This window comes from Microcebus murinus, chromosome 11 (assembly GCF_040939455.1).
Source record: "Microcebus murinus isolate Inina chromosome 11, M.murinus_Inina_mat1.0, whole genome shotgun sequence".
NCBI lineage: Eukaryota > Metazoa > Chordata > Mammalia > Primates > Cheirogaleidae > Microcebus > Microcebus murinus.
The window spans coordinates 6,632,873-6,649,605 of NC_134114.1; the positions used below are offsets into that span (position 1 = coordinate 6,632,873).

General features: G+C 43.0%; 1 protein-coding gene across 1 annotated transcript in view; it reads right to left on the bottom strand.

The window, feature by feature from the left end:
• SEMA5A (semaphorin 5A) overlaps window positions 1-16,733 on the bottom strand; it is a 453,573-nt gene that overhangs the window by 112,891 nt on the left and 323,949 nt on the right. The window contains exon 11 of the mRNA XM_012791124.2: window positions 15,194-15,398. Coding sequence (XP_012646578.2) covers window positions 15,194-15,398 — 205 coding nt within the window. The remainder of the gene's footprint in view (window positions 1-15,193; window positions 15,399-16,733) is intronic.

Genomic DNA, 16,733 nt, shown 5'->3' on the forward strand with positions numbered 1-16,733 from the left:
GCTTCCACTCGCTGGGCAGCGCGTCGCCATAGCAACAGATCATTATATAAAGTTCATCAATTCAGATGGTCGTTATCCCAAAGCAGCAGACAGCTAATACGTTACGAAGTTCTTTCTCTTAACTTGTAAATGAGCAAATGAATTAAATTGGTCTTGGCACCGGGAGCTCAGCATTACATTTATACAGCAAAGGGGAATTCAGAGAAGAAAACAGGTCTGCCCGGCTAGTGTGTGTCTGAAAAGGAGATTTTAATTAACTCAGTTATCAGATTCAACTAATGGCTTATTTTCCCCCCAAAAGAATAGTCAGTTTAAACGTTCCTGGTCATAAATTAAATGCAACATCCTTTAACCACAAATTATTATTTGAAACCACATACCCTGGTGCCCTGCCCCTGGCATGTAAGTTCCAGAGAGTTCCAGGCTGCAGGGGATGTAGCCTGTCTTGTTCTCTGTGATCTCGTTGGCTTCCAGGCCACAGCCTGGCACACAGTAGGTGCTCAAGCAGAGCACAAGGCTCAGAGTGTGGACCTTGGGGTCACACGACAGCCCAGATAAGACTCCCAGCTCAAACATTTATGGGCTGTGTGGCCAAGAGCAGGTTACTAACATCTCTGTGTCTCCTTGCCCCAGTGCCCAGCTCTCAGGCCTGGGGACCACTACGTGAGCTTATCTGGTGTCTGCTTGGATGGTGCCTGGAACACAGAGTACATTGCATAAGGACTTGCTATTTTTATTTTCCTGCTACTGCTTAGCTTGTCGACGATAAACCCTACTCAAGTTTCGTCTAAAATCAGCAAGCTCCCTGCCTCCACTAGCAGTTGCCTGAACATAGCCAGAAGGGGAGATGATATCTCTTTTACAGTGGCTTAGAATGCCTTGCTGAACAAAACCTCAAAAGCTCCTTTCAGAACTCTAAATCATAAACCCGTGCTTATAGGAAATTTACCACTGGAGTTTCCTGTGAATAAAAGCCATATTACATTTAAAACAAGAGTGCAATTAATAGAGTCCTCTGGGTATCCTTCCCAAACTCTCATCTAACCCACAGCTTAAATATAACTGCAATCATTCTGTTAAGGAAGCAATTCGGGTTTCTAAAAGGAAATTACTTGCCTTAGATTTATTATATCTAAATTACAAAACAACCACCCAGTTGGCGATGTTGGCAGCCCTTCCCTGAGAGTCGCCAGGCAGAAACCCAGTGTCTAAATTACCCTCTCGCCCCCAGTGGTGAAATTCATACTGTGTCTGGTCCCGTTCGTTGTCGATTGAGATGTTTGAGAAAAATCTATGCTAAGCACTTTTGCACTTTTGAAGCATTAATTCAGAAGAAAAAGGAGAGCTCTCTACTCAATGGAATAAGAAAATTATTTTGTCATTTCTCCGAGTTGCTACGTTCTAACAATGATGATAGTACCTGATGTTTCAAACTGTTTGGTAGCTTGTGTCTCTATGAGCTTTATTCAGACGTGATCTCATCCATTTCTATGGCTTCAAAGACAATCTGAGGTCTCCATGCCTGAGCCAAGCCTTCCTCTCTGGCTTCAGAGATGGATCTACAACCAACTCTCAGACCTAACCACATGCAACTGGAACTCAGTGTAACCGAAACAGAACCCAGGGTCTCCCCTTGGACCAAATCTGTCCATGCACCTGAAATCCTGAGTTGGAGTGTTAGGAGGAAATATTCAATCTGACCATCCTACCTTTTGCTTCACCTCCTGTCTCTCCACCCACAACTCCAGCTAATTTAAACATCTCACCCTTTCCAGGCCCCCAATGCCTTTCTGCATAAGCCCATGTTTTGCATATCTTGCACCTTCTCCACCAGCACCCATCTCTACGTCTCCCAGGATCCGGCTCCCAGGCCTCCCCTTGGGGCCACGTCTGACCTCCCAAATCTGTGTGCTCATGGAAGGCTGTTCTTCCTTCAACTAAGGTAGCATGTTGGGCCAAACTGCAGGATAAACATCTCTTTACTTATATGACGTCAGCTTTCCTGGGTGCTATGTGACGAGTCTCATCCTCATCTGTGACACCTTCATTTTCTCAGGAAAATGCAGGACGTCAATCAGGTTTACTGAATGATTACATGCGAATCTCACCATTCTAAACATATGCCCCGGAAGGCAGTCTTTAAGCACTATTTACTTTTCAATTTCCCAGGTTATCACTAAGGAATGTTAGAATAATCACATTTAAAAATTCTATCACTTATTTTGACAACTTGAGGTGTCCAGAGCACAGAGGTCACCCCTAAATTTCTATTGTCCTCCCTTTCTGCTCACTCCACTGAAAGCTTTCTGAGAGCCGAGAGCAGAGGTGAGGTGGGCTGGGGCAGGGGTCTGAAGAGGAAGCTGCGGATGGAGGGGAGCCCTGAGCACGGAGAGGGTTCCCACACACCATGGCCATGGGAGCCACCAGGGGGAGGCTGGAGTGGCCTTCCCAGCTCCAGCCCCTGAGAGTGGGACCCAGGAGGTCTGCAGTGCCCCCTGGGGAACCAACGTCACTAACAAGAACTCTGTCCAAGTTCTAGGACGATCCTGGGCCAACAATTAAGGGCTGTTGATTTTAGTCCCCATCACCAAAGGTGCCAATATTGAGGTCAGTAATGGACGAGCTTTGAGTCCTGGGAACTGCTACTCAACTTCCTAAAGCCCTTACGTAAAGTGTGCAGAGCTTGAATCACAGAAGTGCTTTCTGTGCCTTCATCATCATTATATAGCTGGTGAGGAGGAGGAGGCGGAGGATGCTATGGCAAGGGTCCTCCCAGCATGCCTGGAGCTCGTCTTCCCATATAATAAAATTCAATACCTCTACAAAAGCCACCAGGCAGGGGTGTGGTCCTCTACCTGTGAGTGCTGGGACTGAATATTCATCTCCTATTTCAATTCAAGTTAAAAACTTTGTGCCACAGATAGTGCAATTTTTGTTTGACAGATGCAAAAAACTAAGACTTGAAGAGGCGACATCATTTTCCAACATCACCCAGCTTACAAGAGGTAAAGGAAATATTTGACTCAAATATACCTGGAACGGGGGCTTACATGTTCCTTTACACCATGTTGCTTCATCCTTCTCTAATGACTTCATTTTATATTAATCTCATCCCTGAATTGAACTCCAAGTGCATTAACTATCATCTGAAGAGTAACATTTAACACAAATTTGGATCATTCCTTAACGACTTCATACAACTCAGTCCTCTCTGCCCAAATTGTAAACTCCTTAAAGTTAAGGACAAAGTGTTTCAGTTATGAAAGATGGAAAAGTTCTAGAGATGCGATGTCCAGCATTAAATTGAAGCCTACAAAAACCTTGAAACTGTTCTGGGGGTGTGAAAACCAACTTCCACTGGCTTTAACTAACAATCACTTTGCAGGACTTTTACTAATCGCAGACAACGTTAGCCTCAATACACTAACAATGCTTACTTAACACGTTGTTTTTGGTTACAGAAGAAATCTTCAGTTTCTTCAGCAAATGTTATCAACTTTTTCTCAACTCAATTTTAATTCCTCAAATAAAAATATCACATATTTAACCAGATTCATTATACTGAGCTAAACCATAAGAGCTTGAATAAAAATAGGTGACAAGAACTGCCCTACTGGACACTGTTTTAATTTCAAATGTTTTAAACTTTCAGACATAGCTAAGCTTTTATAGTCTTCAGAAATGCAAAAAGTGGTGGTAAGTATTCTGTTGGTCAGAAAGTTAATTAATTTGCATAGAATGGTCTTAAGTGGGAAAGCAAAACCAAATAGTTCCTTGTTTTTATATCTGTGGTTAGTTGAAATAACGACAATGGCACTAGCAAGGACTAGAAGGATGGGTGAATAGACACATGGACAGATGGCTCGCTGCTCTTGATTAACTCATTCAGCCAGCATTTATTTAGCACTAGCTTAGGTCAGACAACATAAAACAGGGGAAGAAAAGTTTCTACAAAATAATTTCTCTTTCAGCTAAAGACACTCCTAAAGTCAAGAATAACTGGCTACATAATTATAATTTCAGGTATTCTCAAAGACTTCAGGGTTATCTTTAGTCCTTTCAGGCTGCTATAAAAAATATCATACACTGGGTGGGTTATAAAAAACAGACACTCATTTCTCATAGTCTGGAGCTCGGAAAGTGCAAGATCAAGGTGCCAGTAGATGCGGTGTGTGGGCAGTGCCTGCTCCTCACAGATGGTGCCTGCTTGCTGTGCCTCACACGGTGGGAAAGTCTAGGGCTCTCTCTTGGTCTCTTCAGCAAGGGCACTAATCCCATTCATGAGGACCCTGCCCTCATGACCTTATCACCTTTTAAAGGCTCCACCTCCAAATACTCTCGAGTTGGGGATTCGATTTCAACCTATGGATTTGCAGGGGACATGATCATGCAGACCACAGCAAAGGGATTGGTTAGGTATTGGTCAGGCTGCCTTGAGTCTTAATTAGCACATGTCACATCCTCAGCTTCTCCAAGGAAACACTGATCTGAGGGGTAAGTCAGATTGGGTCATGTAGGAACAGCATTTGTCCCTAGGGACATAGCTCAGCACATCGTTCCATTCATGGCACCATAAGAATTGCAAGGTTCCTTAATGAGAACCTCCACAGCATCTTTTGGTAAAGACAAATCTGTGTAAAGACCATAAAATACCATATTTTAGAAACAACGATTTGGCCATCTCTGTGCTTCAAAAAGGAAAGAGGGCTGCAAATGTAATAAACCATTAAAAAGGAGAGAGGAATAAAAATCATTTTATGCTGGGTTTTTTTTTTTCTTAAACAAACAAATTAAAAGAAATTCTGATGTTGACATTTCTACAAGTGACAAATACTGCTTTCTCCACATCCAGGACAGGTTTGTCGTCATCCTTGGCACTGTCAATAATTGCACCACCGTCAAGCTATTTCCCCAAATCACAGCTTACTGCAGACACCCCGGTGGAAGGAAATGTCCTAAGTGCTAATTTGCCAGGAAACTTTGGGGAGAGTTTGTTTCCACTCATGGGTTGCAGGTGGGAGCTGCAGTATTGACAGCTCACCCCCTTCCTAACTCCTTAGCACTCTCTTACTCCCGGATTTGCAAAAACTCTTCCTTTCTTCCTTCTACTCTTTAAGGGACCCTTCTCTCTTTATCTCTTCTGTGAAGGGTTTTTTTGAAAAGAAGTGATAGGCTGTCCTTTCTTCCAGTCGCTGCTGTGCAGCAACTTCCAGAGGAAAGCCACCTATAATGACATCATTAATGCTATTCCATCATGCACTGGAGAATGCACTCGCTTCTTCCCTGTCCTTCCTAGTGCTCAGCTGTCTGCTTTAGAATTTAATTACACAAAGGTCAGGCCCTAAATGTGCTTAGTAATGGCTGGTCATTATTGCGAGGCAGGGGCCATATATACAAGTTAACAAGGATGACAAGATGTACTTAGATCACGAATAGAAGCAGCAGACATTCAAAACCAAGGCATAAAAACCCTACAAGTAATTAGGCTGCTATGATTAGGTGTGGTTCCCCCTTGCACCAAGAAACAGCACAAGCATCCTTACTCCTTCAGAAAGCCCCTGCTCCCACGGCCTGTGCCTTGGACTAAATCATTATCGGAAGATTTACTCTGCAGATGTTTCATGGGGTGAGACAACAGCTCTGGGGTGATCTGAGAGTGGAATCAGAGAGCTCTCCTCCAGCAAAAATTCGATTTGCTAACACATCGTAGCAGAATCAAATTATTCCAGATTTTATGGTTCTAAGAAGAATTTTGTTTTCTGATTTCACAGCTTAGAGAATGACTGGGGTGGGCCAGATGACTGCAATTTCACATATTACCCTAATACCCACCAGCAAGTGGAGCTCTAAAATTCTCTTCCTTGCCTGCCCAAAGTAATCAGAAACCTCACCCAGATGCTATGTGTTCATGGAAGGTCACATAAACCCTGAGCAGTGCATAGTCTTTTCTTGGAGGAATCCTTAATTCCCGCAGTGGTCTGGAATTACAGGGTGTCAGAGAGGCACCCGGGGGATAGATGCAGTCCCTCCCACAGCCTGTGAATCAGAAGGACTGTCCCCACTGGGCTTTTGTTTATGACTCCGGGCAGGAAGTGCACGAACATCCAGGTCGAAGTAGAAAGAAAGGAAAGGAGGAGATGCCCAGGGTGCAAGCAGAGATGGAGAGGACCTCACACTTAATGCTGACAGGTAGGGGGGTTATTTATTCCTTTGGTTTTAGTTACTGGGGGAATTACCCATTAAACGCCATAAAATATAAGGCATTCTCCTCTTTCCCTCTTCTTCTACATTCCAGATTTTTTTTTTTCCAGATAGACGTTTGCTCATGAAGCACTGGAGAAAATGGAAAATATCTTAATTTGCCATGAGCACTTCAGCCAGGTCTGCACAACCAGATGTGGAGCAAGTAATTCATGCAATTACTTGGGCATCTCAAACCAGAGGAACTGTTTCTCTCTTTAAATAGGAACAGCCCTAATAATAATTACAGTAGTGGCTGTTTGCCCCAAGGAAAAACAGTCATTTAATTTTAAACTTTCTAAATTAAAACATATTTAGAGGATTTCTTTTGGGGGGAGAGGTGGGGTGCAAAGAGGTAGCATCTGCAGGGTGGGGGGAATCCCAGAGTCCTGCGCTAGGCAGATTTCTAAGATGGTCTCCAAGTTCCCATCCCTGGTGCTCATGCTCTGTGGAGCCCCGTGAGTGTTGGCCAGACCCGTGAATATGAGAGTGTGTCACTCCTGTGGTTAGGTTACATTATAGGGCAACAGTGAAGGAATCCTGCAGATATAAGTAAGATCACAACAAGTAAGTTGGTTTTGAGTTCATTGAAAGCCAGATGATCCTGGGTGGGCCTCACTTCATCAGGTGGAAGCCCCTAAAAGTGGGCCTGGGCCCAGGTGAACAACCTGAATAAGCTTTGAAGCAGAGTCGCCACCTGTCAAGCCTTCAGAAGAGACAGCAGCCCTAGCTGGCGTCGTGATTGCAGCCTGGTGAGACCACGAGCAGAGGACCCAGCTGAGCAGTGCCTGGGGTCCTGACCTATGGAAACTGTGAGATAAGTAACACATGTTGCTTTAAATTGCTAAGATTATGTTAATATGTTGTACGTCTTCTGAACACCCCATATAACCCCTTGTTGAACTGTGTGCGAAGCCCGGTGCCCTGTGGCTGTTGAATAAGGGCCCCTGTCCTGGTATAGATAACCCGGCTCCTATTCCTGCAGTTGATGGAGTCGGAGGTGGGCCCCTGACCGGAGAGCAGTCACTCTGCCAGCTGAGCAGCAGTCTAGTCTGCAGTGCTCTGCACAGCCAGGACAATGGTGGCTAGGCAGACAACCCAGACTCTCTTCTGGGAAAGCGAGTCAAGGAATGCAGAGGTGGGTGACACTGATTGGCCAATAGAAACCCATGTCCCTCAGATATACCCCATTGCTGGGAGTGACCCAAGGACCTCCTCCCCACTGAAACAAACAAACTCAAATTAAAGCGAGTATCAGGTCAGGACTGTACTGAGGGTCTTGCTGGCCCAGTGGAAGGAACCCAAGTGGCTGTACTGGAGCACCCCGGTAAATCACATGGACTGACTGTGGGAGCAGGAGCCGCAGTGACTGTGGTCGATTCATGGGGGTAACAGTATCCAAAGCCTCCCTATTCAAGCGAAAACACAGCCATTGGGAAGCCAGAGGGCCAGGGTAGTGGCAGGCTGCTCTTGTCTCTTTGGAACCTGGTTACCCCATAGAACTCAGAGTGCAGGTTACAGAAAATGAAGGCAGCGAACAAGAACAAGAGGAGTCCCTTAAAAGACGGAGTCGTTTAAGATGCTATTCTGTAGAAATTGCAACTGTCAAGTGAGACTGTGAGAAACAGTGACACTGACCATGTCCCCACCTCCCTGGGGCTCCCACGCAAGCAGGCTATTTTCCTGACCTCCCTGCCTGAACATTGGCAGGGTTTCATTCTGGGGGTGGTGCACTGGTTTTTTCCTACATTACCAATTTTCTGAAACGGGTGTCTTGGCTTAGGGTTCATGGATGACTGACTTGTCGATCTTTGTTCAGAAGCACAGTGGGAGCCGGCAGTGCTCCTCTGCCAGGCTGGGTCCTGAGAAGCTGTCCGGGCTCAGCTGCAACCTCCTGCCCCTAGCAGGGCACCCTGGGCACCCAGCTTTCTAGAAGATGCAGGCCTGGCCTTCAGCTGGCCTTCCCTGTCTCACAGGTTACTAAGGGTTACGTGGATTTGATCTTAAACTCAACCCAAGTGCCCTGTTAGAACTTTAAAACTGAGCATGAGGACATTGGAAAAGGCCACTCATGGCCACATGTCACATCTCACCATCCAAAAGAGGAGAAGGATTAGACTTCTAAGCAGCTGGTTTTTATATATTAATCAGTATAATGTCAGTTCCAGCTCCAGGAACCACAAACACCCCAGGAGAACTCCTAACAAATTTGAATAAGCATGAGGGTAAATCAGATAAATTGAAACTTGGAGCATGCCTCATTCAAAACTAACAAAACCGATAGTCTCAGAGCGACAGAACTTGGATTTATTCCTTAAAAGATCATTTTCTTTTATTTTTTTTAGTTGATAAATGCTAATTATAGAGAAAACAGGAAAACAACCTCAGAACCATATTATCTAAGTTGAAGCACTGGTGGACTTTCTTCTTTTGAATTTTCATTTAACAAAATATTCTCATCAGGTTCTATAGTGGACACAGGTAGCACTTCCAGTTATATTCAATTTGCACACTGAGATCTAATCACAGTGACTCAGAGTGGGAAAAAATTTAGATAAGATCTTCTTTAAGACACGCCAGCATTTTGTATGGAGAAGAGTAGTTAACAAGTGTTTGCAATCACTGTAAAATGGGTATCACCACAGCAAAGATATGGACGGGGAGGAGGAGCCATTGGTCGGACATCCTTATTACCTATGGAGATGGACTAGAAAACTCCTTTTATAACAACACGGGCAGATTCGTTATTAAATTAGCAGTCACCTGGGTCATCTCATAACTGAATTATCCAGGATAAAAATATCTGCTAAAAATGCTTAAGCACGTGCCAAAATGACACTGTCCAATAACTGGTGTTCTACAGTAGACATGCCTCATGAAGCTTTCATGTAGGAAGTGGTTTGAATGCTCCTCTGTGGAGATTTAGACTTAGCAAAACAAGAAAACCCGGGGCATTGGATTAACTTTCTTAAAGCCTTGCAGTTATGACTTTTTTCATCCTTTTTCATACAGAAATAATAACACATGAACTTGATGTTTGTGTAAGCAAGAAGACAGCAGGTTTGGGAACAGGAGACATTTGTGCTTAAACTCCAGTAACTGCCATTAAAACTAAAAGAATTATATGAAAATTTGTATTAGAAAAACTATTTTTTATTTGAATATATATATATAGTCTACAGATCATAATCTTACTGCCTGGGGCAATTGTCAATCAATGCTAATCATCTGAAACATGTAAGAGGAAGGTTGCCTGCCTTATGTGGGTCCAAAACAAAGCCAGGCAGAGATGGAGGGAGCAAGAGACCTAGAAGAACACAGGGAAATCGGCAACTCTATCAAGATGACGTTGATTGCATCCACTTAGAATATATTGGGATATATACTAATTCATAAGCTTATAACTTCATATTATTTTGTGGTTTGGAAACTAGGCATAAGCTACTAAAATTATTCAGAAAACATGGTTAAAAGCAAAACACATTAAAATACAAGAACTAATGTTTCTTTAATTAATCAAGCAAAAAAAATGTGTTGATTTTATAGTGATCTAGCATATATTAAATTGTTTCCCACAGTAGATTTTCATATTACTTGGGCCTGAGCTAAACTAACACTAAAGAACCAATTTCTTTCATTGCGTTCAGAACCCTGGGCAGTGAATGATCCTCTAACAAAAACAAATATTTTAAAAATATAACGCAGAAAGTAAAAAAGAAGAATAGTGTCCTTTTTTGAAAAAAAAAAAATCTTTGTTGAGATATAATTTACATATGATGAAATTTAACCACTGATTTTCAGTATACTCTGAGTTGTGCAACTATCGCCACAATCTAAGGTCTGAAGATTTTAAGACTACATACAATTTAAGGTTAGAATAGCTTTAGACACCCTAGTATCAAGGCAAAGTGAAAATAAAAGTGGCATATCTTATCCTAGAGGGAAAGTAGAAACCGCGAGACTGGATGGTACTTCCAAAGAGGAAACATAGAATTTGAACAACCTTGGCCATGGGCAGAGCTCAGAGCAACGGCCACACACGAGGACCACGCAGAATACGTGGAACACAAAGGAATGTCACAGAGGTAGAAGAGCCAGAAGACTCAGTGTTCTGCAAGTCAAGCAAGGAGGATAGTACCAGAATACACGAATCACAACACAACTTTAATTTTGTCTTTGGAGAGAACTCAGCAGCTATTTGGATGTGAGACTGAGTCATAAGTATTCTAAAGTAGTTACCACTTGCCATTTGAGGTTCTGCTCTGAGAAGATCTTCAAAAAAAAAAAAAAATAACTTACAAAACGCTACCACAGTCATGGCCCAGATACTGTGCCTACTAGCAGTGCAGTGAATTGCACTGGGAACGGCAGTTTATTTCACTTTGATTTTGATATAGAACTGAAAATAAAATAAACCAACTTTTCAACTGGTATGTGGCAGGTTTTGTCCTATTTATGTTTGTTTATTCAAGTAAAATCGAAGTGGGAGAAAATGCGCTTACCACCAAACCTGAATTCCCGAAGCTAATATATCAAACTGATTCTATTAGTAAGAAAGTAAGTATTCTAGCTTCACTTTCACTGGTTTGGATATTATACAGTATGTCCTCACTTAAAGTCATCCATAGGTTCTTGGAAACTTTGAGTTCAAGGAAAACAATGTATAGCAAAACCAATTTTTTCTTTCTTATCAACATTATAAGGAAATGACTTTGAAGGAAATGACATTATGCCAAGGATCTGCTCTACAATGTTTGGCTTAAAGTCACAGATTCTTCTTTTTTTTTTTTAATTAATTAATTAATTTTTTCTATTTCAGAATATTATGAAGGAACACACACTTTGCTTACATAAATTGCCTTTGCACCACCCAAGTCAGAGCTATAAGCATGCCCATTCGTCAGACAGTGCACACCACATCTGTTAGGTATAAATTTACCCATCTCCTCATAAAAAATGGTAGTTCACCATGTTTTTTATGGCTGAGTAGTACTCCATGGTATACATACACCACATTTTATTAATCCACTCATGTATTGATGGGCACTTGGGTTGTTTCCACATCTTTGCAATTGTGAATTGGGTTGCTATAAACACTTGAGTGCAATGTCTTTTTTGTGGAATGTCTTTTTTTTTCCCCCCCCTTTGGGTAAATACCCAGTAGTGGGATTACTGGATCAAATGGTAGTTCTACGTTTAGCTATTTGAGGTATTTCCATATTGCTTTCCACAGAGGCTGTACTAGTTTGCAGTCCCAGCAGCAGTGTAGGAGTGTTCCTCTCTCTCCGCATCCACATCAACAAGAACCCAACAGACATGTTAAGTGAGGACTTAGTGTACGCATTCCAAATTAGTTGAATACTTGTTAATTCCTAGATAAGTTATAGCATGTGCAATCAAACTAAAATGATATGCACTCAATATCAGTTTTAATATCAAAGGAGATGAATATCCCTGGTTTGCCAGGATGTGATTCTTCTGGGGCAAGATATAAATAAGAGACCAGATAAACTTCAGCCTTTTGAATTAGAAAAGTCAAAACTCTAATGTTTAACATTTCTACTGGTCAAAAGTTCAACTTTTAGCATGTTTAGTTAATATATATCGGCATTTTTGGATATTTTTTCTAGTATTCAACTCCGAGCAAATGAAGAGGACTATATACTATAAATCATTAAAAAAAATGATATTCCTTAACACCAAATATTATTCTGAATGATAATTTGTATAAGAAGACATCTCCTTCAAAATATAGTACAGTGCAGTAAGAGTTAAATGGAAAGATCCAGTTGAGCCATGAAATTTATAATTTATAGAGGTGACAAATTTAGAATTGTCAAGCTAGTCTAAACAAGTTTAAATGCTGTCTGGGAATCCAGCTTGGAGAAGAATTTTTGTCTGCCTGCCCTGAGTTACCACATAGGATTTAGAGCAGGGATCTCTGTGGGACTCTGGGTATCCATGGTTGATTCCTGCTGGAAGGTGCCTTCACCCACTGCAGACTCTTCCTTCCCCCAGTTTAACAGGCACCCCAATTAGTGAGCAGGGGCAACTACAGAAGAGTTTTTTATGCACAGCATAATCCTGACCTGGCATTCAAATTAGCACCCATAATCCTCACCCATAATCCTGACCTGGCATTCAAATTAGCACCAATAATCCTCACCCATAATCCTGACCTGGCATTCAAATTAGCAATATCTGATGTACATCATGAATCAATCTGTAAATAGGCAGTAGATTAAAACAAAAGCAAAAAAAATCAGGTCTGTGGAACAATAAAGTGAATCTCTATAAGATACATTCACCAAACGACACATGGTATATCACCATCAAAATCACATCTGCAAGCACGGAGACAGCATCAGGTAACCTAAAATTCCTGCAGCTACTGAGGCCTGAGCTCATCCCCTCACTACAGTGCAGGGGGTGGGTGTGAGGAACTAGCAGGCCGGTCATGAAACCATTCAAACCAGACTTCCACGAGCAAGTTTCTAGAAGCTGCGCTGTTGAAAAAGCAATGGGTGTTGACTATAATTTCATCTCAGATCTACAATTTATCTCAATTGGTCTGTTTTGACTTGATTTGGATTGTGTTCAAACATATTGTTTGTAATAAAAAAAATCCTCAAATATTTTACTCCAGTGGGCATGCTTTAAATAATGGTAGAAGAAGTTGCTCGTAGCTATGGATGAAATGTTTGTGTTCCCCCAAGATTCATATGTTGAAGCCCTAATCCCCAGTGAAAGGTTACTTTGAGGTGGGGCCTTTGGAGGTGATTGGATCATGAGGGTGGAGCCTTTATAAGGGTATTAGTGCCCTTATCAGAGGAGACAGAAGAGCGAAGCTCTCTCTCCACCTTGTGAGGACACGGCAAGCAGGTAGCCATCTGCAAACCAGGAAGAGAGCCCTCACCAGGAAATAAATCACCGTGTACTTTGACCTCAGACTTCCTGTCTCCAGACCCGTGAGAAATAAATGTCTGTTGTTTAAGCTCCCCCCGTCTATGGCAATTTGTTATAACAACCTGATTGACTAAGGCATTCATCAAAATAAAAGTAGGAGGAGAGTTTCATTATAAATCATCAGAAGCTCACTATAGATCATTACAAACACAAGGGAAGCAAACATCGTGTTCTCGTGGCCTCGGGTGGAGAGTAGATCCGAAGGCTCAGGTTGAGACCTCAGGCTGTTCTGCACTGACCTACCCAGGTCTGCTCAAGGATAGCCACATCCCCCAACACCCACCACCCCTCAGGTATTGATGGGGACCTCAACTGCCTCCTAGGATTGCAAGAAGATGGCCCTGTTCTCTGTGGCATTAGCCTGAACACGTATGATGAAAAACTAGGAACATTTCTTGGAAAGGTCCTGTTCATTCATTCCACAAACCTACTCCATGCCAGGCACTCTGGAGAGAATTAATGTTAAAAATGGCAAAATAAAGAAAAAGATACATTTCCCATCTGAAGCCTGGTGAGCAAGAAAGTGCAACAGTAATTCCTTTCCTTCTCTTAAAACAAACAACAATAAACAATAGTCCTTTCCTTGACTTTCCGTCCTCTCCAGAATCTACATCAATCCTCTCTGTATTCCTCTTCCCTGAATCACTTCGGGAGGAGCTGCCCTGAGCAGTGGTTTCTACCTGATTTCTGCCTAGGCCCTGCCTCTCCTCCCTTTCTTCCCCCAGACTGGCCCTTAGAGGCACCAGCAGCCTCCATCTGTCCATCCAGTGGTCACGTCTGTCCTGATCTTCCTTGAACGCTCAGTGGCACTGCCTGCAGCTGTCCCCAGCCTGCACCTTGCAGCCTTGGCCGTTTAGTCTTGGGTACCAGGCTAGCTCCTCCTCTGCAGCCACCACTAAGCTTAACTGTCCCCTCCTGGCGGGGGCAGACCCTGCTCAGCCAGGACAAGAGCCTTCCTGCTGTTCATACCCACATCCCTCTCTGTGCATCCACTTGCCATTGCCTTTCTGGCCTGTTGCTGACCGGTTTATTTATTATCCGCTGCCCCCACTAGGATGTGGGCTCCAGGATGGCAGGGCAGCGCCAGTCTGCTCACCAGTTTACTGTGCAGAGCTTCAAATGAATTTGAAAAATAGTAAAGGTTCAGTGGATTGTAGCAACTTCATTTTTTAAAAAAAAAACCTTAATTGATAAATACATAATTATGAATTGAGAAGTTTTTGTGTTCTGTGAGAAGGTGCCAATTATACAGAACACTGGACAAAGAATGAGGGTGGCAGATTCCACAGAGAGGTGGCTCTGTCCGGGGACCTGAAGGCGGGAACAAGGTGGGCATGTGTGCAGAGTTGACCCCGGTCCCAGAAGCTGGCCTTGCACAGCCTGACCTTTCTGTGGAATAAACTGAGATGGAATGTGCCTACCACACTCTAGTTACTTTGGAAACTGAAGAGGTCTCCTTGTTATTTGCAATTTGATAAGCACTGTTGCTTACATTTGCTGCAGACTATTCTGTCATTTATGGGCAAAAACATGTTTTCCCACCATCCATAGATATATATTTTTGGAAGCACTGTTTTTTAACTAATTGGAAATCACCAAGACAATCCCCAGATAATATTTTATCCAGCAGTGTCCTCTAACAAAGCATTCCATCGTCTTAATCGCCCAAATTAAAATGGTCTTGCAAAGAAAAGACTTATTTTATGAAGAGTTGAGGAATGATAGTTAAGAAACAAGCCATTGTTTTTTCCAATTAAAATCATGATTAATACGGTGAGGGGGGGAGAGAGAGAGAGAGAGAGAAATTAAGATTTCCAAAAAGATGCACTGAGAATGAGAAAGATAGAGGTGAGCATCGTGGGTTTTGCGGGTTGCAAGGGAAGAAGGCAGACCCAGAGCTTGAGACTGAAATTGCATGTTTAGAATTTCAAATACAAAACCAGAAGACGGTAGAAAACTCCTCCTCAGAGGAGGGCAGAGCTCCTACCTGTGGCCAAGTAGATGATGTGGACAAGCGCGTCTCGGCCCTGCACCACGTCGACAGCCACGTGGGAAAAGCGGCTGCTGTCCTCCATGAAGGCGGGCACCGTGGTCACCGGCTGCACCACCTCATGCATAAGAATGAACTTCTGAGCATCCTGCAGGTTCCTCTCCGTCAAGTTCACGTACACGCCCTGGTCCACGGTGCCGCACTGCAAGGGAAGACAGGCCGTGTCACCGGAACCCGCCGCCTGGACACCTGCAGCTGGCTGCGGCCACCCCAGCTGGGGGGTGACCTGGAAACTGAACAAGCCGCAGTGAATAACTGAAGTATGTAATCGTGTTCGCTTCCCCATTTCCCTGATGCTCCTACCCTCAGCATCCCTCCCATTTTAGATTTGAACCATCGCATCGGGGAGTTTCTCAACAACACCATTCTAAATGAACTGATCAGCAGTTAAAAACATAAAGTGGAAGTCATTGCTAACTCACACAGCACATGCCTAGAAACTCCTATGGTGTGGCTTGGGAGCCGTCTGGCTCAATGCATACTATGTTTGTCTGATAAGTCAGGTACCCAAATTGAAAATGCAGCAATCAGGGACATCATATTGATGTATTCGTTTTCTTAGTGTAGCAGTGGTTCTAGAAGCAAGGCATTCGTTCCATGGCAGTAGCATTATGCCATTTTAATCTGTGATCCATGTGCTATCATTCCGATATCATTCACATGGGTTGCAAACACACTGTGCTGGCCTTACTGCTTTGTGCTTATGTTCCAAGTTAGAATAAATTAAAAAAAATTGTTTAGAGTCTAGAAATCTGAGAAAGAAAATGGAAAATTTACAAGAAGAGAGAGAGATGAGACAATAATGGAAGTGAGGAGGGGAGGGAGAAGAGCGTAGAAAAGAAGGAAGGAAGGTTGGTTGGTTTTCGGATAGAGCAAATGTCATGAAGGTGAGTCCCACATATACAAGGGAGAACTCAGGCCTGCAAATTGCTGAGAATTGAATTCAGAGCTGTGCTGTAGGGAGGCTGGCAGGTGTTACTTATGACAGTGTCCAGTAAGGACAAGGTAAAAAGAGGGATAGGAAAGAAAGCAGGGCTGTTGTTGAGCGGAGTGCACAATCAGAACATTACTGCCACCACCTCTCACGTCTTTCATAAACGTGCAGACGGTGAGATCCTGGTGCAGACGGTGACCGGTCCTCAGCAGCACTTCACATAAGTAGGTTTGATGGAAACTACTGTCTATGACATGTCATTTCTAATTCTTGGTTTTATAACAGGTTAGAAGTGCAAATGTATGAGGTGGAAATTGCTTTTTTTAAAGTAGATGATATTTTTGTAGCATTTGGTAAAATGCTCACATGCCATAAAATGGTAGGCTGATTGTAGAATAAGAGAATCTTAAATGGATTTCACGTGTCTAGTCCGATACTTAATTTAATATCAACACCCTGCAGGAGCACCCCGAGTTCCACTTGAAGGGTCCATGTGAGTTCAGGTGAAGGGCTTGGCCCTGCAACCTGTGACCTACAGGTGGG